We start from the raw sequence: 22,799 nt of genomic DNA on the forward strand, positions 1-22,799 counted from the left end.
GATCTCTGCCTATGTTCCTCACTTTCTCGGAAGACACATTTGCCTGTCTTTGGGCAGTGAACCATTTTTTTCCAACCTGCTTGGGCTTAGATCTTAACTCCTGGGTCTTTTGACTTCCCAGTCAATTGTCCAGGAATGCATATGGCTGTTAATTAGTCTGAGCATGTGTGCCCCACAAAGTCTCTGCATTTCACATCTGTAACACTCTGTCTTTTCACTGAATTTAAATTAAATTTGGCTAGTAACTACTTTGGGCAACAATATGTGTTTGGAAGGCAATAAATATGCCTGCTTTGCACAGAGGCTACAATTAGAATATGAAGAGGAAGGAGAGTCAGGAGAGAAAAAGATCTACCTGCTTGTATTTGGTAGAGGCAGAAGTCAGAGCCTTCAAGTCCATCTGTGTCCCCATGCTCATCAGCAGCTACGTGGAGTCTGGGGATTTGTCTTTAAACTGGTGGGGTTTCAAATTAGCAGGATCATTGGCAATAGGACATCCTCAGAGGAGACTCACATTACCCAATATGGCAGCTGGAAAGTTTCTACATCCCAGTGATGCTGCAAATACTGCAAAAATCAGCAAAGGTGCAGTCTCCACGGAATTACAGAATAGTTGGGGTTCAAAGGGACCTCTGGAGATCATCTAGTCCAACCCACCTGCTAAAGCAGATTCAGCCAGAGCAGATCACACAGGAATGTGTCCAGGTGGGTTTTGAATGTCTCCAGAGAAGGAGATTCCACAACCTCTCTGGGCAGCCTGTTGCAGTGCTCTGTCACCCTCAAAGGAAAGAAGTTCCTCCTCATGTTTACATGGAACCTTCTATGTTTCAATCTGTGCCTGTTGCCCCTCATCCTATTGTTGGGCACAACTGCAAAGAGTCTGGTCCTATCCTCTTGACACTCATCCTGGAAATATTTATGAGTATAAATAAGGTCCCCTCTAAGCCTTCTTTTCTCCAGACTGAACAGACCCAGATCTCTCAGCCATTCCTCATAAGAAAGATGCTCCAGACTCCTAACAATCTTTGTAGCTCTCTGGTGGACTCCCTGCAGTAATTCCTTGTCCTTCTTAAACTGGGAAGCCCAGAACTGGCCACGGTACTGCAGATGCGGCCTCACCAGGGCAGAGTAGAGGGGGAGGAGAACCTCCCCTGACCTGCTGGCAACACTTGTCACAGCAAGTTTACAACCATGCATTAGAAGTTCCCAGGTCCCCTTGTCACCAAGAATGTAGCAACCTGCTGCTGTGATATGACTGGGTTCAAATGAAATTGATACTAGCCTAAATTTATGTAAATTGAACTCACAGTGTGGCCTTCCCAAAGTACATTAAACACATCTCCAACAGTCACAGAACTTTGTTTCTATTTCCAGATCTGTCTTAACTGTGAGTTTTCAGCAATCACATTAGTAAACAATAATAAAACTCTCTCTGTTCTACCAGAGCTCTTTCATATTCCTACCTGGTGCACCCAAGCATAAGCAGGAGAAAACTGCCCAGAACTGGAAGCAAAGGGAGCAGAAAAACAAAGCAAGAAAGCAAACAAAAAACCCAGCCATCAACAAGGTGCTGCCTTTAATTCTTTAATAAGGTTTTGGTAGTATACAAGGGGTTTTTTTTCCTTTCCTTCTTTTTTTTTTTTTTTTTTTTTTTCCAGATTGTCTGGATTAGCATACATGGATTTAAAAAAGGCACAAAATCCATTGCACAGCTTCTGTTTGTTTGTTTGTTTTTGACTACATTGCCTGTTCATTGTAGTTTCAAGTGTAGGATTTTACAGTACTATGTACTATGCAGCATATGTACAGTACTATGCAGCATTTACAGCATGGTCTACATACAGGTAATCAATGCATGCATTTATACAGGAGACAGAATTAAAATTCTCTCTCAGTATTTCTATATACACAATCGTACAGTGTTTTTCTTCTGAAAAAAAGCTTTAAATTGGTCTTGCATGCTCAGTGTGCAAAAAGAATTAATGCAAGCATATATTACAGTGTTATTGCAGTACAAAAAGGGGTTGACCTTAGGCTCTAAAGGGATTAGATACAGGAAGAATAAAAAGACTCAAGGAAAATAAGCTTTGGATCCCTTTAGTAAACTACATCCTTCCAAATGGCTCCCTACTCAGCATTGCCTTTAAAGCTACAGCAGGCTGCTTCTGCTCCATCTCCCTGCTGCCCTCCCCTGAGACAAACTTCCACAGGTTCTTCAAATCTTCTGTCTCTAACAAACTGATGAGGACTTCTAGCAACTTGAGGAAGCCCTTCTGCTGTGCCTCCCAAGCCTGAAGACCTGCTTGAAAGGGACTTTCCTGAGATCCTCTGCTTCAAGCAAACTCAACTCTCAGCAGATGAAGTTTCTCAAGCAAGCCAGGAAGTACAACAGGCTATCTACAGCTTTTGTCTCCTCTCAGTAGAAATTACTACAGAAACTCACATTCAGCTCCTACTTGAATGGCGGTTGGATAAATATGGTTTGGACTACCTCCTGTTTAGCAGCAACAGAAGTCTAACAGGTAACACAAGGTAATGCAAAGGAAGGATATGCTCGTCCCTGAGATTCTTCATGGGAGCTGGAAAGCCTGAGAAGCGGAAATCGAGTTCCCAATATGACGTTAATTGTTCCATTGGGAATGGGAAGAGGCCTGAGTCCTGAGAGATGCAGATGACACACAAACAGCAAGAGCCGTAGTTCGGTCTTCCCTGTAGCAGCTTTGATTTGGATACTATCAGGACCTTAGCATATCCTGGAAGTGACATTGTCCTCTGCCAACATAGACTAAGCTTGTTTCGGACTGGGAGATCTGGCAGGATTCACAACAGTGAATGGAAAAAAAACTATAATCTGAGCTTCTGAAGAAGCTCTTTCTTCAAACCAGTTTTAGATGAGGTAAAAGTACCGGGGGTCTTAGAGCTGCCATATTTGCTTGCAGGATCTCTGTTGTTCCAAGAATCAGCAACATAAATGTCAGAGAGATGTTCTTCTTTCCAACATCTTACCATCAAACACTGCATAGCCTTTCCCTCTTTTTTTTTTTTTTTTCAACCGAGGTCAATAGGACAGCCCAGTCCTATGCTGGTTAAGTGTCCCTCCCTATTTGTGCTTTTGTATGTTCTTAGGTTTATGCCAGTTTTCCTAGCATCTTGACCAGAAGCAAGAGCTCTGTAAGGGTAGTATGCCTGCCACTTAGCTTCCCACCTCTGCACCCATGACTGTCTCCAGCAAGAGTCAATGCAGAGCTCCTTCTCTGAGCAGACACGAGCAAGGTGGAAGAAAATGATAATCCAAAAATTGTTCTAGTATCTAATAGTAAAGGCAACTTAATAGCAGCAAGAAAGAAGAAGCAGCAGCAGATTCTGAAAGCTAAACATCTTCCTTAGTCATAAAAATAACCAGAAGTCAGCAGTGCTGAATAAGAACCTGATCTGGCTTTTTTTTTTTTTTTTTCAGGAATGACCAAGCTGAAGGGGCAAGAGCCCCACAGAAATCCTCCTTATCTGACTTGTTCAGGGGAAATCTGCCATTACTGTGTTCCACATTGCCAGATCATTAATTGCACTCATAATTAAACTGAGAAACTTGTTGGAGTTGTTGGAGGAAGCCCTGGGGGTTCTTATGAGGCAAGTGCACTAGGTGAGATAACCAACTTGGAACACTTTGTATGTGAAAAAAAACCCTCCAAACATAAGACCATTTTCTTTTCAAACACTAAAAGACATGCAAGTGAATGTAAAATGGAGATTGCTTCCAATCCCCAGGTTACACGGTTAGCAGCTTGTTCAAAATGTACATTTATTGTAACATCATTTTTTCAATACAAAGGAGTTGCAATACATCAGATAATACTTAGAAACATTTCCCAGAAATTAATCTTTGCACTGTCCCAAGGAACTGCAAATGTGTGTGTTATAGCAAACCAAACACAAAACATATGATCTAAAAATGCAACAAAAAGGAAGGTAGTACTGCAGTGATCAGCCTTTACACATTTTATTTAATGTTTTAACATTACCCAAAATAGGCGTTTGCATACTAATAACTTATGTCCTAAGTGGCAGCACCGTTCCTATCGCCAGAATACTCTGCCACCAGCAGATGGTGAATGGAGGGATAGGTATGCTACAAGACACTGAATTAAGAAAAGTGGGCTGGGCCAGGTTGCCAAAATCAGATCTGCAACATGCAAAGGATGCCAGGTGTGCCATTTGAACCAGACAACATGATAATTTCTGTAACTGATTGAGATTTGTTCTTTGCAATAGCCTTTTGAGTACTTGGATGTGTGCAAAGTGGCCCATTACCGGCACAGAAAGGTTTCTTTAAGGCATGACCATGCATGGCCATTTGTATTTCATGTGTGGGTCATGGACACATATAAACACACATACAACCAGAAATGGAAGCTCTGGTAAAAAGCATCCTGACACCACCCTGGGGACAACAGTGAAACCAGGAAACACATCTGGCTTACTTTGGTCAGCTTCTCCAGAAACTATCATCTCCTCCAGCCACTCTGGGGAAGGGCTGGCAACTACAAGGGAAGCGGGTCAAGAAGAAAAGCACACCATGTTCTCCAGCTGAGAAATATCCAGGGCAATTTATTCACTATAAACACTAACAGGATCCATGATTTTCAAGGCTTCAGACCTTGTCTGCCAGGAAATGCAATTTTATTTTCTTCAGCTAGCCTCTTTGAAGCCATCTGTTACTGCCAAGCAGAGATATATATGATAGTGATCTCCAAATAGTTCTTTCCCATTTGTCACAAAAGGAAAAACAGAAAAGGTAAAATAAAAATAATAGCTTCTCTTTTGAGTAGATTGGGATAAAAGAGCCCTTTCTTATTCAATGTGAGAGTTGCAAAATAGTTTCAGCTCCAGGTGAAGTTCTGAGAGTGGCGTGAATAAATCTCCACTGACAACCATTAATTAAATGTGTCATTCATCTAACCCAGCAGTTTGCAATAAAAATAAATTAAGTCATTGACACAGTATTATGTTGCTGTAATATGAATGTAGCCTAAGGAGGAGATGCTAAACCCTCTGGACAAATACAGTGAGTATCTGTCATCAGTCCCTCCAGATGAGCAGTAGAAAATCACCTTCTATTTTCAGGAATAATCTTGTACCACTGCCAAGCACTTAAAAATTCCATATATACACATCATGGAAGATTAATCGATGGAGACGTGAGAGGGAAGGACATTAGAAAATAGGAAAAGGATTGGACATATCATTTCATGCTTTCTGATCTTCAGTCTCATAGTGCATCCTATTGTTGAGCTATTTTACAAGACTAAACTAGCAATGTTTATATTTTCTTGCCTTAATTTATTTACATAGAATCACAGCATCAGATTCAAATAGTGCATTTTTACATGAGAGAGCAAGTGAAGTTCCTGGTGATTTGCAGTGAAAGAAATGCCTGTATGACATTTGTTTTATTTGGTATATAGGTCCCACCCACTGTCCTGACAATTTCCAGATCATGAAATAATATTCTGCCTTCTGAAATTCTCTCTGTGCAATCAAACTCTCATATCTGGCCTCATCTTTACATGTTCTGAAAAGGCTTTGTTTGCCACTGACTTCCTCTATTGGTCCCGCATGTCAAACAGGAGAGAAGTGACTCACAGAAAAATAAAGCACACAAGCTCACAAGAAGAGAAGTGGTGTTTAACCAGCTGTTTACATGGTTTGCAATCACAGATGGCAGCTGTGTATTAACTGAAAGAGCATTGCCAGTTCTCTACATTCAGCTGCTCATGGGCACAATAATTTTGAGGAGTTTGATGAGTCCTAAGGATTCCAGGATTTGAAACTTGTGAAACTGTCCTGGAGATAGATGGTATCTTCCACTGTCGTCTTTGAAACCAAACTGCCTTTAAACAACATGATCACTATTCCTCACACAGACTCCATGTAGAGCTGAGACTGCTCCAAGTGCCAAAATGTGCCATTTTCCACTGTTTCCTCCAAGGAAATCAGAGGGAGGGAAAGCAAGAGGCTGATCAAAGTTCTACAGGGACTGTATGGTGCAATAAATGGCTATGAAGTTGGTGAAGGTTTTGGAGGGGAAGCCATATGAGGAACAGCTGAAGTCACTTGGTTTGTTCAGCCTGCAGAAGAGAAGACTAAGAGGAGACCTCATCACTGCCTACAGCTTCCTCACAAGGGGAGGAGGAGGAGCAGGCACTGAACTCTTCTCTTTAGTGACCAGTGACAGAACCCAAGGGAATGACAGGAAGATGTGCCAGGGGAGATTTAGACTGGACATTAGGAAAAGGTTCTTCACCCAGAGGGTGGTGGAGCACTGTGGCAGGCTCCTCAGGGAGGTGTCATGGCCCCAAGCCTGACAGTGTTCAAGAAGAGGCTGGACAACACCCTCAGACACGTGGTGTAAACTGTGGGGTTGTCCTATGCAGGGACAGGAGTTGGACTCAATGATCCTTATGGGTCCCTTCCAACTCAGGACATTCTATGATTCTATGAATGTGAGATATGCAATGCATAGGAAACTAGTGCAGGAAGCAAGCCTCGTGTATTCTTGGAAACAGCAAAGGCAGGAGGTAATGCGGGTACCGAGGGATGCAATAAGGATGTGAGGGATAAGACATCATGAATGGCAATGGAGGTGAACCTCAGGGGTAGGTGAATGTGTGGAGTGGGACACACACTGGCAAGTGGAGTGGAGTAAAAATAATCTTGTGATATGGGGAAGGGCCAGGACAGGCAAAGGAGAACAAAGAGGCAACTAGATCCAAGAGATCTTCTCAAGCACCCAGGTGAAGATGAGGGGATTCTGCTTCCTTGCCACATTGTATGTGAAGCCTACCAACATAAGCTAATTGGGTGGCAACTGAGCAGCAATATCTCTGCTCATGGATATGATCCCAAAGCTAGGTGTCAGCCATTCCTGGAGTGAGCTGCCTTACCTCAAATTCAGTCTGGAGCCTAGCTGTCCAAGCACAGCTTCTTCATCCTGGGCTGGCAAGATGGCAACTGCCAATATCCTTCACAGCTCAGGTTGTGCCTACTGCCTCAATGCACTGGAAGGGAAAAGCTGCCCTTAAACTCCCAACCTCAGCTGAGTGCCTAGTAACTGAAAAGCAGCTAGAGAAGCTTCCTATATACTCCTCAAAAGCCATTTGAACACAGGATTTGAGAGGTGGGTTGATCTGCCTCTGTTCTTGGGGACTCTTCAAGAATCACCACATGGACTACAGGGAAAGAGCTGAAGGACAGGTCTGGGTGTCAAAATCTGTCACATGAAAGGAAAGCAACAGTCCAGGTTGGAAGCCTCTAGGAACCACCAAGACTTAGCCCAACAAATACAACCTTTGAACCAGTTCATCCCCTTCAGAGCAAGAGAACTGCAGCAGCCTTGACCACCACAATGTCCAGATTGAGACTCACAACCAAGAGAAAGAGTGGAAGAGCAAGAGAAGCTTTTCATTATGAAGAGGTAGCGCAGGGCTGGGATTATATCACCTATATGGCTGTCTGACAGGGCATTTCTATTCTATTTTGTCATCACAAATGACTTCACACAGTGAAAGAGGAGAAGCAACAAAACTCTTCCACTTACCTGCCCCTCAAAACTGGCAAAAAAAAGTATGAGAATGGCAGACAAAGTCAGGTTCATATTAGGGTCTTCGTCAACATGAGTATATCAGCAGGATACTCCTAATGCAGATGCGCTGGCATCTGCAAAATTGCACCTTTGTCATTATAGCCTATTTTCACCCATCCCCCTCCCACCAAAATGTTCTATACTGAAAGTGAATGTGTGCTAGCGTAACTACATTTACCCCATCCATGCCAGCTTAATCCACATTTTCACAGAAATCACCTCTCTGTAGCTCCTTTCTGTGGAAAGGAGGCCAGGGAGAGTGATACATTGGAAATATCTCCCATTCTGCAAAGAAAGTGAAAGGAGCCAAGAGACCAAGATATAAAAATATGGCTTTTGTATGTATATACAACTGATATGCATTTGCTCACTGAAGTAGAACAGGAGATCTCAGCAACAGATACCTGTGCTGATGCTAATGATCTCTGTATCATAAAGGAGTGGCAGATGCTCATTTCAATCCTCATTTTGCATTCTGACAAGAACAAGTGCTATGTACAATGGGAAGTAAAGACAGGAACATCTCTTTCAGGATACAAACCCTGTTCTTGGACCCTTCTGATAAACACAATTTGTCTACGAGTCTGATGCTGAAATTTTATTTCACTAGTATTGATTTACACTGACTTACCCCAGCAGAAGCACTTCAGGAACCTTCCCAAACATAAAAGGAACTAGTGCAACTAATGTTTCAGCCCATAACCCCATGGCAATTTTTCCTGCTGACAGCCATCCATGGGTTGTTTTTTTCCCTGCTGACCCTGGCTTGCCAGTGCTTTTGGTTGTGCAAATGGAGGATGAACCAAAGCAGGAGATGAATCAAAGCTGAAAACAACTTTCCTTCTCCCTGTGCAGGTCCATGCAGCCATATGAACATTGGCAGAGGGGAAAGGGCTGGATGGGATGGGGTGGAGGTAGGAGGGCACCTCTTAGAGAACCAACACTTTTGTTCTCCTAACTTAACCACGAAAGCAAAGCCTTCAATGGGAAATGACTGATTGTTACTTCCTTGCTACGTCCTTTGTTTTTTTTTTTTTTTACAACTGATTTTGGACATATTTACATTTATATTTGCAGTCATTATAAATGAAACACAATGAATAAATGCAATATAAATGTAACCTACAGAGTTCTTTTAGAATTGCACTGTAACTAGTTTTACTATTAATTTATTACTTTTCCATATCTACAAAAAGATAGCTATTTTCACATTTATTTAATTTGCCAACTGTTCTGTGGATGGGTTTTGATAGATTAAGACCTGTTGCTGAATTAGTCAGGCTCAAAGGTATCTCAAGGCCACTTCGAGAACAGAGTCTGCTGTGAGAAAGAGGGGCGTTCCTCAATCACCGGGGTCCTGGCGTGGCATGAATCATCGGACGTATCATCAGTGAGACTCCAGAGCACGGACAGCCCACGATCCTCATTTAGCAAATCCATGCTTGGAGCGTGGACGCGTGATTAGAATATAGTTACGTATATAAGGAGACTTGTTTCTGTAATAAATGGCTTAGCGTGATTCACATTGAATCGACTTGTTTTGCTTGGTCCTTATCTCGCTCTACCCTGTTCCTCAACAATATGTGGATTCCATAGTAATCATTACAATATTAGAGGAAGATGTTAAAAAAGTCTGCAAATTGACTATTGTAACATCAGGATTCCAGCCCTTAGCACCAATTAATTTGTTCAGAATTGAATTGTGAAAGCCATATTGACCATGAAATAAAACTTTCCATAAAACCTAGGTGACAGCAACATGTCCAGTTATTTTGGTATACAGCCCAAATTGGATAGTTTAACAGGATTGCTTTAGACATCAATATCCCACCTTACAGAATCTGAACGGCAAAGAATTCAGTGTCTTTTAATAATGTATTTCAGCTGTTTACCACCCACTTACATCTTTAAAACAAGCATCCTAATTCTAGTTTGACCTTTGTTTCTTTATCTTCCAGCAACTAGATCCATATCTTTGCCTGGCAGATTAAAAAATGGTCTTGCTCTCTTCAGGTAACTCTTAACACCAGTCATGTCACTTTCTAGTTTTGTCTTTAATGACAGCCTGCATTTCTTCACGCTCATTCTACAAGGCAGGTTTTACAGAATCAAAAAATTTTTGCATCACTTCTCCTTTTCTAGGTTTTGAAAATATTTTTTAAAAAATTTCCATACAAGACTTGGATACGATGCCTGGTAGAGAGCTCACCAGTATAAAAGATCTCCTCTCTGCTCATATCTTAATTTTCCTGCTTGTACATATATATATATATATTTGTTTTGTTTTGTTTTGTTTTGTTTTTGCTTTAGCAACATAATGAGAACTTACATGCAGGTAATTTTTTCCAGTAACTCCCACTTCATTTTGGGAGACAGCACCTCCCAGGGCACAGTTTCTCCCACTCTGAGCATGTGACCCATATTCTTTGTATTCAAAACATGACCTTGTCCCTGGCTAAATGCAATAATTAGTTTGAATGCAAGCAACTCATCAAATGATCCAGACCTTTATGCAGAGCTGGCCTGCATTATTTTATGAAGCCACCCATTTTCCTGCCACTACGAACTTTCTCCTTAGTGATTTCTTTTCTCTTCTTGACAACCATTAAAGGCACAGAATAGTGCTGAGCTAAGGGCAGGAGATCAGGAGTCCTAATGAGAAACATCACCACTTCTGAGAGATAGCAACATATAAGCATATTTTGTTTGGTTAGTTGGTTTTCAACTTATTAATAACTTTAACTAGAAGAAAGTCTTAGTGAAGTCAGTATAAATCAACCATCTTTATCAATCAGACTTTCAAACTTAGAAGAGTTTCAAGTTTACTTGGCAAGAACAGTTTTATATATAGACACAATGAGTAGCATTAGATTACTGCCCTTTAAATTTTATGTATGGAGCAACTTATCAGCTAGTCATTGTTTTTGTCTAAGGGGCAGCTTAGAGTTTGTTGCCTTTTCTCGCTAGTGAAACTAAAAATGGATTTTTAAAAAATAAAACAACAGAAATTTTCATTCCTTAAAATTTATCTGGAAAAGTGAACACCAGTGTTTTGGAGACTACGAACTAAAAGTTATTAAATTTACTGATTTTAAATCTGCTTCTTTCACAAACTCCATTTTCTCTGGAATCTGCTGTTCTATTTAAGTCCCTACTGAGCATGGAAAAAATAACATCAGAGCAGAGTCTACTCAAGGAAATCATTCCTTCTCATGTCGCTTTGAGAAAGGCAAAGCCCTGCTCTTTCTGGTGTATGGGAATTGCGGAAGATGGAGCGAGGAGGAGAAATGTAAACACACTCAAGTGACCTGCAGCTGGGGTATAAAGAAAGCACATACATCACGCTAATTGTTTTGGTGATCTTGTGTGCTTGACAAGTAGAAACTCTGTATTATAGATAACATAGGCCTGAGAGAAACCCTATGGCACCTTATAATGTCTGAGATTCCTGCTTTGTTTTGAGAAAGAGCAGAGCACAGCAAGAGGCTGCGTCTGCTCTCAGCCTTGAAATATAGGCAAGCGCAGCCGGTCTAGTGATCTTCTAGCTGGGCTGAATCACTGCTGCGCCTGCATCCTTGCTTGTCTCACCTCTGCATGGGAGCTTAGGTGCCACTTCAGAGATCCTCCAGTAGAGACGTAACTAAAATAAAGCTTGCTCTTTGCAATTGTATTCATGGCCTCTGGCTCTTCTTGTGACGTGCCTGTGCACACACTGGTTTCTGTGCTTGACAAGAGAACTGCCAAATAAGACTAGGCTACTGGTAAATTCAGTCATATTTCTGGCAATGCCCAGTGGGTTTTTTAAAAATAAAACTGATCAACAAATTGCAGGTAAAAATTCTGGCTGGGCAGTAAAGTGTGCTGTTCACTCATGTTCTTGCAGCAAATCAAAATAAATTTAAATTCAAGAATGACTGTGGGAAGAGACCAGTCATGTCTACGCTGAATCTTCTCAATGAGGGTGTGTTGCCCTCTCCATCTCCATCCCTCTACCCAGCAGGATGCTCTGTGGCACGACTGTGCCTGAGCACATCTTGCGACACACAGACCCACCAGGCCAGGTCCTACGAGCTTCGGCCAGCACCACCCACCCTGTCAGGGCTTGCACTGTCTGGGGTTGCTTACAGAAGGGTGAATCCAAGATTAAGGGAGCCTCAGGCAGGGTAGATGTACCTACAGAAGTCAGTATTTGGAAGGAAGACTGTAACCCCACTGGAAATACCATACTTATGCAGTAACACCTCCATGTCACAACTTTCTTCTAACACCCATACTTATCCCATGCCATTTTCTCATTTGCCTGAGCTTTCTGTATGTTTTCTTGTCTGTATCCTCTGCTTATATGCTTCCTGCAGAATTTTTTATTTTGGACTTGCACTTTCCTAAAGCCCTGAGCACCAGCAATGACCCCTTCTTCTTTAACCTTAACATCCATACTGCCTCTTCTCCCAGAAAACTGGTCCTAAGGCTCATTTCAGTAGAAGATGGTTACTACATTCGCTTAACTACAGGTCTTCATACAGCCTGGTGTTTTACACTGCAGCTATACTGAGAAGGGCAATATAGCCCTGCAATCTGGGGAAATAAGGATACTTATAACAATTTACATTAACTTTGATCTCCCTTTTCCTCTGAGACTCAAGTCAGTTTTAGACAGGGGCTCTGTATACTAACTGCTTATTTAGGCCACTTATTTCTCAAGTGAGATCTGTTATCACAGGCATTTCCAAGCAAGGCCAAGATGCAGGGCTCCTCTGCCATTGAAAATCTGCAGGTGCCTAAAATTTCTGGAATTCAGAAACAAAGGAATATACGGCTGGATGGGTAAGAAAATCCTTGCTATCCACCTTAGGAGTGGAGAGCAGACAAATGGGTCCACTGTCACATAACAGAGGCAAAACCAGAGAGACAGAAATTTGTGGTGACTGTATGGAAACCAAACTGCAACAAAAAGCAAGGAGATTTCCAAAGCCAAAGCAACAAAGAGATACATGATCATAACTCCATAAGAGGGACAAATCCTGAGGTCTTGCCTCAGGTGAGCTTCCAGTGGGAGTCTGCCTATTTCTAGATGGAGTAAAACTGCCTACAGATTTGGCCCAGAGTAAGACTCCAACAAAGATGCTTGAACCAATTTGCCCAGTGAAGGTAACGCTTGCTGATACCTCCACAGTCTCTCCACTCCAGTCATAATTTGACAATGTTTGTGGCTTGATTGCACGTGTTCGGCAAGGCAGCCCTGCACTTTCTACCCCAAGGTTGCAGGACATGCAAGCGAGTCTCTGAGAAGAGCCTTGGCATTCAGCTCTTTCATATGTATCACATGTTCACCATCTGTGTTCTCATCTTCGGCCATGCTCCTGCCCCTCACCCAGGTTGCTGGGAGGTTTAGAAAACCAAATGTTTTCAGTCTCTGTGGGGTTTGGCTGCCAGGGCTTTGGAAGTAACAGTACCTTAGGCCGGTGTTGTCTGGGATTCAGTATTGCATTAAGTGGTGACACACTGTGGGCAGGTGGGGATCTATTATTGCATTGTGGAGGCTGCTGCTTCCCTGAACAGGCTATGTTTTGTGTGTGAAGCGGGCCCACACCTGCTGGAGCTGGGACCTGGAAATGCGAAGGACGGAAGGCATGAGTCTGTGGTTTCCTGCCGTGAGGGGCATGTGCCTGCGGTGGGGCATGCGCACGGGGCTGCTCTCCGCCGAACGGCTGCGCTGTATGAAAGTGCCACCAAAGTGGGGGTAGTGTTCTGTCTCCAGAGTTGAGGAGGAAAAAACGGAGGACGTCAGTCTTCTCAGGGGGCTGTACCTCGGGAGGGAGTGCTGAGAAGGCCTGTCCTCCTCCAACTGAAAAAGACCAAGAAGAGTGCAGGAAAAGGTGTCAGGCAAAGACTTGACTCGCCCCTGGTTTGTGATGCACATGCTGCAGGCATCTTCGCCAGCAGATGTAAAATGCCTAAGTGGGGCTTACTTACTGCTCTGCATCTGTAAATTCGCAGGGCACGTATGGGCACCACAGGAGTCTGCCATTACAGGAGGCCTGCCCTGCTCTCCCCAGCCACATGCAGACACAAGCGACACCAGCAGTGTCAAGCTCTGCTATGTCAGTCCCCTTCTCTATCTCTTCAGGCTACCTGCCTCACCTCTCTGTTCCTCTGGCATCACTCATCTGGACACATCATTCGGCTACTCATACATCTTGCAAACAGGTAACAGTCAAAGTCTGAACACACCTGGAAACCATGTGTAAGAGAAATGGTGAAACATCTGGTGCTAAAATGATTATGTGTATTTAAAAGTGAAGGATTCTTAGTTGTTGTTTTTTTTTTTTTTTCAATAAGTCTTATAAAACTTGCTCCAGAGATTTGGGAAGGTAACTTCGGGAGCTGTTGGTGGACTTTTCTTTTCTGACACTTAAACTACTGGTCCCCTGATACACTTTTATATTGAGTACCTGCTTCTAGTTTTGATAAGCAGGGGAAAGGCAGCAGCTGGAAAGGCTGGCAGAGTATAATTCTTCTTTCAGCGAGAAATACAAAACACAGAGCCACAGGAGGACATGAGGAGAAGATGCATTCTTAGGTCCCTTTTCTGTTTCTGTGATCATGGGATGGCCAGGAGAACACGGAAAATATACTCACAGAGCACAAGTTGTGCAAGGATGAGATTGCAGTCCCTACCTTCCTACATACTGACTAGAAGACAGAGACGTTACAGGAATGACTTCAGATTCTTCACCCTGAAAATGCTAAGTCCTTCCTCTTCTTTCTGCCTCTGCTATGAAACTAGCACTTTCACAGGGGTCAGCAACCTCAGTTTCCAAAAACAGATCATTTTTCCTAGAATTACCTTTTTCCTTTCAAATCCATTCCCTTCCTTGTGCTGCGTTTTTTGGTTTGTTTTTTTTTTTTTTTTTTTTTTTTTCCAGGCAGTCTCTGTAGGTTTCAAAATGTAACTGGGAAATGTGAAAAGGCAATATTGTATTTTCTTCATCCAAAACAGTTCTCCTTATCTTACTAGAGATGTTGCCTTTGCAAATGATATGAGAAAAAGAACTGAACTTCATCCAGTCTCATCTCTTTCCTGTCACCTTCAATATCTCTGCAGTGCTTTGAGGCAGGTATCTTATCTTCCTAAGTTTGTGGTGGGCATTAAACGTGAAGAGCAATTATTCACAGTCCTCAATGTACTGCATTTCACTGCATAGGTCAGACTCTCAGATAATAATAATGATGTAATACTGTTATACAAAGTATTTGAGAGAGACAAAGAAATTCTAGACAGCAGCTATAATTTGTCATAAAGCAAATAATCTCTCCATAGATGCTGTAGAAATTCAGTCCTGGGTATACTGTTTGGAGGCTGCACAGCTAAGTATACCAGAATTGTTCTTATTACTTTTTGCTCCATGTTTGGGCTCAGCATACTTCATGATTTCCAATGTATCATCTCAACGTGGTAAAGACTTCTCAGATCAAAATTAATCACTCCAACTACCCAGATGGACCTCCTTCACAGCACAGTACCAAGGGCCTTGCCCAGGCCACGAAGGGGCAAATCGCAATGCTCCATCAGCAAGCGCACTTAGGTATTGCTGCCTCTTGGCTGAAGCTCAGGTTACAGACATGCTTAAATTGCACAGTCAACGCTGGAGGTGCTGTGCCCTTCTATCCCTCTGCCCTTGGCAGAAATCAGGCTGGACCACCTTCCATCAGGCCTATCCTGCTCTGTTTGGACAGGAGCAGCATGGGAAGTCCTGGAAAAATGTGATGTTGATAGGCCTCCATAGATGTAAAAGATTTAAAATGTAATTAGGAATTTCTACTGAGCTTGAAGTTCCGATTGTTATGACCTGTATATATATAAGGACCATACATAAGAATTACTTCTCTTACAGTATCACTTTCTGTTGATCCTTTATTCCTAACACATGGATGGACAAGGACCCTGAATCTAAAAAGCCTAAGGGACAGAGGACAACTCTACACAGATCCTTCTCCATCAGCTGGCAAGCTCTTCTCACATGGATGGAAGCTGGAAGAGCTGCATATCAAAGAATCACATCATCTACAACAGGCACCAAGTGCAGCTCAACAGGAAAGACACTGAGTGAGGGGCAATGAGAGTCTGTCTCCTTCTGCAAATGCCTATTTCTCACCACTGAGAAATGGTACCTCAAGTCTCCTCAGAGCAGCCCATGGACAATGGGACACCAAGACACATAGCACCTTTTCATATAGCATTTTTCCTGTTGCCTTCTTCCCCAGCCTGCCTCTTCTGCCCATGGTTATGAACCTGAGAGCCTGCTGTGTTTTGGTTCTATCCATTGCTTGATTATTTAGACACAATATATATTAATATACTATGATATATATATTTCTATACTATAAACATGTATAAATAGTATTTATATACCCAGCTTTTCTTCTTTCTGCCTTGGAGCCAGTGAATTTGTAGTTTCTGTCCTTTCCTCCTGTTGTCTTTCAGCACTCTGGGAGTGACAAGGATTTCCCTTATCACTGCTCCGGTGTCTGGGGACACAGAGGCCACCAGGCCCAAAATATAACCCAGAGAAAGCCCTGCTCAGCTTTCAGTCATCAGTGCAAATCAGAGTTCAGCCAGGTAAGAGACCTGGGCCAACCCAGGGCTCTACAACACATGAGAGAGAGGCTCTACAGATCACCCAAAATGCTTGAGCCCTGTCCTTGTTGTGAGGCAGCCCTCTCCTGTGTCTACGTGTCTTTTTCCAAGGAATAATCATCACCAACTCAAACCAACAGAGGAAGAGAACAGCATCAATACTGTTGTCAATGAAGTGGACATCCCCTAACCAGCCGTGCTGCTCCCAAGGGTATTGGGCAACATCACAACTATAGCATCCCTCAGATGAGGCAATGATGAAGGTCAGGAGCGTGAGGGCACCCATGGGCTCAGCACCTGAACTGAGAATATTTTCTTGGCTCAGTGAGGGTCTCAGCACAGATTTTTATGGAAGAAAAACAGTGATAGAGGTCAAGTTGGACTCCCAGGTGGAACACTGGAACAGGCTTCCCAGGGAGGTAGTCACGGCTCCAAACCTGACACTATTCAAGAAGTGATTGGACAATGCCCTTTGACATGTGGTGTCAATTTTGGGGTTGTCCAATGGAGGGACGGGACCTGGATGTGACGATCCTTGTGGGTCCCTTCCAACTCAGGACATTCTATGACTCTGTGATTCTATGATCTGTCCCAGGCAGCCTGTGCAATGTGCCTCTGACTGCCTCCTGCCTTACCCATGGCATTACCAACACAGGTCTTCATGCTGAGCATCCTTGCTTGATCTCTCAGCAGAGAAGTCAATGGCGGGGAATGGCTGGGAAGGGCTCATAAGCTCCTCAGCTCCTGCCCTCTCAGGGTCAAGACACGCACAACTTCAAATAACTCTATTTGTGGCACTCTCCTGGCTGTGGAAGGCTGCCTGTGGGATAAAAGAGGCCTAATGTGGGGAAATGCTGAGAGGGTTGGGACTGTTTAGTTTGGAGAAGGCTCATGGGGGTTCTCACCAACATTTATAAATACCTGATGGGAAAAAGAATATGGACCCAGACTCTTCTTAGTCGTGCCCAGTGAAAGGACAAGAAGAAATAGGCAGAAACTGAAATACAGGAAATTTCATTTAAACATAAGAAAAAGGTTTTTTACCATCAGTGTGATTAAACACTGCAACACGTTGCCCAGAGAGGTTGCGGAGTCACCATCCTCAGAGAGATTCTGATTGTACGCCCTCCTGAGCAATCCTGAGTGGGACTAGATGATCTCCAGAGGTCCCTTCCAACCTCAGCCATGCTGTGATTCTATGATAATCCAGAGGTGACTGTCTTTTTGCCAGGAACAAGTAATGGGTTATATATTGGAGCCAGAGAATGGAGGAACAGAACAAAGCATGAGAGCAGGGATTACCCATTTGCTCTCGGTTTGTACTTTGCTGATACCAATGGATGATCACCAGTTTCTGGGAGACCAGAATGAGGTCCCAAATCAGTACAACAGGGCCTAGGACCTTAATCATGGTAGGTCTGCATTTAGTGATAATTTTAAAGGCTCAGTTCATATCCAAAGGTAAGGAAGATTTACTCACACACACACTATCTGTTCACAATTTCAATCAAACCCAGAGGAAGCCCAAGCCTGAGCTATAGGAAACATCTCTCATTGCTAGTGAGGCGTTCAGTATTTTCATTAGTTAATTCCTTGGTCAAATCATTAGCATCCCAAACAACTGTCCCTCCAACTCTGCCGCACCTAAGGAGAACAGGCTGATGCTTTCCTTCAGGCACCAAGTAATTCTTCCTTTCGGAGTTGGCAGTTGGCTCTGTGACAGCAAATGGAAAAAGAGGAATGACACTGCAAAGCTGTGTATATAGAAGCAACTGAAGGATCCAGAACTCAAAGGATGCACAACTGAATCCTGGCCAGCCAAAGAAGTCCAGTGTTGGTCTATATGTACAAAGTTAGGTCCAGGAGTAACCAGAGGGTGTTTCAGAATACAGGAGCAAAAAAATGTTCAGTCAGCTGGAGAGCCAAGGCTGTCTAATATATTAGCAGTAATCATCCACAATCCCATTAATTTACCTTTTTTTGCCTGCTTTTTAAGTATCACCGTGCAGGAATAAGCAGCCTTCATACTGTGTCATACCCAACTCGCCCAGTCATTTCTTATAGCTGTATTAGGTGCAGTGGCCAAGAAGGCATCTCCAGCCTTCTTTAGCTATGCTATATACATCAGTGAAGTGTTCCTGCTGGTTCCTACGGCTGGTTCTTACCAGCTGGCGCTTGCTGTGTTCATCACAACTTGCAGATCTTGCACTGACCAGCCTAATAAGTGTTCAGACAGAGCAAAATCAGACACAGACCCTTTCAATTATGCTGATCTTGCCTGTGCAAGCTCCAGATATCTGTGTCATCCAACATCTCGGCTTCTTACAAGCAAACACCTCCACCTAGGAACCTTGCAACTGGATGCAGTCTTCCTGAGAAGCATGTACTACTATTATTCCATGCTCAGCAGGACAGTCCCACTAGAGCCTGCTATCAGTATTTCTGTCCTTCCTGTAAGTACTGCAGCCTCATACACCTCAGCAAGGAACACTTTGGTTTGATTCTTTTCATATAGTTTATTGCACCAGTCATGTTTTGCTGCCCAAATTAACAGCACTTTTTTCTTGTACCTCTCCAGGATCCAGAGAAGAGAAGAATCTGGTCAAGGCCTGAACAGAAGGATGCTCTTTTAACATGCTCCAGTCCAGTGAACACTCCTTTAGAGAATAAGCTCAAGAGGGAATAGGACATGGAATTACCAGCTTCCAGAGAGGAACAAGCAGGCTGCCCAAATGCCTGTCACAGGAGGATGTCACTGTGTACATGACCCAAGACTTGCCTGCTCTTATGGATCCCACATTCATTAACCTACAAATACAAAAAGCCCTTGGGAGAACAATTTTATTGTCTCTTGAAGTAAACATTCTGGGACAGCCTTCTTCTGAACGTCTGAGAAACGAAGATTAGACATGACAGAGGAACTCGGAGCCCAACAGTATCTAATGTTTTTCCAGGTCATCTAATAAATTGCCTCCCACTAAAGCCTGAAGTTCTTTGTATCTTCAGAGGACCACAGAAAAAAAGCAAAACCAAAAGAAAAAAGCCCTCTACAACTATCTGGAACAAACAGAGTAGGTAAAGAACATTTCTGTGAGTTCTGCTAACAACAATGTCAATCACAGAAGTAAGGTGGATGTGATGTGTGTGCTGGTTCCTCTGAGCTTTTTATTAGGTATTTAGAAAAAAGTTTAATCTCAGGGAGTTATTTCATGATTTGCATTGCTGTGCCCAGTGCTGATGTGTGATTAGAATAGAGGGCAGACACTGCTGTTGCTGCTGAGAAACTATGTGGAGAAGATTGGCTGGCAACACTTGCATACAGCTAAGTGGTTATTAACAAAACACTGTGGTAGAGCAATAAGAGAACTGATTTAAGATACCTACAACCACAGCTGTGCTCTCCTCTTGTCACTGTGCCAAATCAGCTGAAAGATCTTGATAAGAGTGTGTCCTTTGTAGGGGATGTTACGAGCTATAGGGAGCACTTCTAAGTTGTTCACAACATTTAGAAGCACTGTTAGAAACAGTTTCACAAAAGCATCCATGCTTGAGTCACAGACTTCTCCAGTACAGCTGAGGTTTTCTAAGATGATGCTATGCTTGTCAACAAAATACAGACCCAGGGATCTTACCTGTCTCTGAGGACCAGTAGGTTCAGATTCTCGTCTCCTTTGTCGGAAAGCTGGTGCTGAATGTAGGGGAGAGTGGGCTGGACTTCCCATCTGCTGTTCATGTTTACTGTCAGATACTGTTTGAGAAGGTCCTTCATGTCTGTGGGAACTGTCCTCCTCAGTCACAGGCTGCATACCCCGACCTCGTCCATCATGCGTCTTTGGCCTGACTGCAGCATCTCCTCCTAAGCGCTTTCTCTCCTCACCGTCTTCAATAGGTCTCAGTTCCTCAGGCTCCTCATCTGTGGTTCCAGAGGTGCTCGGCTCAGCACCTGGGTGAAAGTCCTTCAGCTCTGTCACCTTATCAATGATAACCCATTCCTTGCTATCAAAGTCCTCCTCCTCTGCAAGTGGTACTGAGTGGAAGGCATTGCTGAGGGCTTCATGTTCCACCGAAGCAGACACATCCATCCTACCACTTGCCTGCCGATCAGCCTGGCCAGTATCAATGGACAGCATCTGGGCTGGCTGGGAGGAGCATACAAGCCGTGATGGAGAGCCAGGTAAATCCATTCGAGATCTAAAGACAGAACATGAAACCATTAGGCTTGAGCAAAAATATTTCTTTAGAATCTATGTGGCAAAAAAGATGTTCCCCCTAAAGTGCTTCAGTATGAGAGCCAATGCAGCACCTCTCTTCCTTGTAGATGACAGGATGATAACCAGTTTCCCCCAACAACACCAATATACTCTTAAGCCTTTGGTAAATACTATTGGTTTGTGAAAAAGAAAACACCCCCTAAATCCTTAATCTACTGTCTGACTTAACAGTGTCTCTGCTTGGCTCTTACAACCTCTTCAGCTGCACTGTGCTACCACTTGAGTGGCCATTGAAGCCTCTAAGGTGGCCACAGGAGTTCTTCAAAGACAGAAGAAATCTTCGATCCTATTGTGCACAGATGACCCCAAAATACTTTGGAGGAGCAGGAAGAAAATATGGTTAGTACTTTTTTACAATGGGTAGCATAAGGTTCAGTGAGTCACAGTCTAAATAGCAGCAGCTTCTCCAGCCATGCAGAAATACCCTCCAAAGAGACCCTGGAAGCTCCCTGTGCCCCAATGGCCCTGGCAGCATCTTAGCAGGAAAAAACAGTGGCATTTCTAGCACTCTACTCCACAGTGGTATAATCCATGCTTCTCATTTGGCCTGCACCTGCTGCTAACTTTGCTTCTCTGTCCACCACAGCCGTTAGCAGCTTGCTGTACAAAAGCAGAGCATCTGCTGGTCAGAAAAAGACAGCTGCAGTGCATTTTACAAAAGGATTTCAACAAAGACCAAACAGCCTTGCAGACTCTTCTGGGAAAAGCCTTCCATGTGTGAGAAAGCATGAGGGGAAACAGAGAAGTGACTGACCATTTGGTGAAGGCTGCTAAGCAAAACTGGGTATCATCAACACAGAGGAAGGTCAGAGCTGAGATGGAAATAACGGCGCTTGCAATGTCAAATTTCTGACTAAGAAAGGGGAATTAGAGAAGGAGGTGAACCCAAGATTGATATAGAGAAAATTGCGAGCAAAACCTAAGTTCTCAGCAAAAGCCATCTTGATGGATCTGAAAGAAGCAAGGTTATATTTGTTAGTTCTTGAAAATATATTATTGTGAATAGGAAACACTAAGTATACAAAGTAAGAATACACTGTGTGTGATAAGAACTGGATTTTAAAAGCTATTGCTAAAAAAAGTAAGGGAAACTCTGGACTTAGGCAATGTTTTCATGCATTCCCCAGGAGAGGAGAGACTCCTGGAGTGGAACAATTTACTCCAGAAAGCCGGAAGAATTTCCCAGTGCTGCGATTCAGGTCTGTGTCGTGAAAAGTCAAAAATGGAATAATGAGTAGACTGTGTGGCAGAGTGGGATTGTATATGCAACATACTTAGTGCAGGCTACTTGCAAGATGAAAAAATATCTTGATTTTTAAAACAGAAGCTGAGGTAAGAAGGCAGGAGAAAAGGATGTATTTTGGGTAATACACATTTTCTATATTAAGTTAGCATGATGCTGAGTAGATAAGGAAGAGCTAGAGAAATAAAGGAAGGAGTTGAAAGCATTCAGTGAATATACAGGACTAGTGTTGCTGACTGTTATAAATGACTTCTTTCCCTTCCTGTTTTAAAGTGCCTTTCTTCTGACCAAGGAAAAGAAGAGGTACCAAGACACAAGAATTATTATTCAAGCTCTAAATTATTAACAGCAACACAAACAATCTGTCGAGGGTTAAGATTGCGGGGTGACAATAAAACCCTGGCAGATGTATTGTTAACCCCCTCTCCCCCCCACTTCTCCCTTTTTGCCCCTCCCTCTCCCCCCTTCGACTCAGGAGAGGCGATTGGGAGGAAAAAAGAAGGACAGAGAGAAGAGACTTGGAAAAAATTAAAGATGTTTTACTAATGCTATTAATAAGAATAGAGAAAATAATACAAAATATACAAAACCAATCTTGAAAGTCTCAGCAACTGCAGAGCCGGCACTCAAAGTCCTGGATTAGACTCCACAGCCAACCAGAGCTGGATTCAGTCTGTCACTAGGCCTCAGTTCGCAGGGACGACTAGCAAGGTCCTCTCCTAATGTCGGCCATAAGAACAAGAGGAAAAAGGGACGAGAAGGGCCAAGATCCTCGTGATCTCCCATTTTATATGAAGTATTCACGTGAATGGAATGTTATACACAGTTGGTCAGTTGTTCCTCGTCGCCCCTCTCGCGAGATGTCCATCCATGCTTATCAATAAGTTTGCATTCCATTGCTAGGTTTTACCAAAACATGTGTCTGATTCTCCAGGAAAATGCAGTTAATATGAAGGCTTCAGCTGACAGGCAAAATTCACTGAAAGAGAAACTTGTTTTTAACAAAAC

At 43.1% G+C, this 22,799-nt stretch overlaps 1 protein-coding gene across 1 annotated transcript in view; it reads right to left on the bottom strand.

Moving 5' to 3' along the window:
• LOC308038703 (tau-tubulin kinase 1-like) overlaps positions 1 to 22,799 on the bottom strand; it is a gene marked incomplete at both ends in the record, with an annotated part of 37,875 nt that overhangs the window by 6,700 nt on the left and 8,376 nt on the right. Inside the window, 1 exon segment of the mRNA XM_080341478.1 lies at positions 19,910 to 20,468. Coding sequence (XP_080197604.1) covers positions 19,910 to 20,468 — 559 coding nt within the window.

Source organism: Nesoenas mayeri, assembly GCF_963082525.1.
Source record: "Nesoenas mayeri genome assembly, chromosome: 3".
Classification (NCBI taxonomy): Eukaryota; Metazoa; Chordata; class Aves; order Columbiformes; family Columbidae; genus Nesoenas; species Nesoenas mayeri.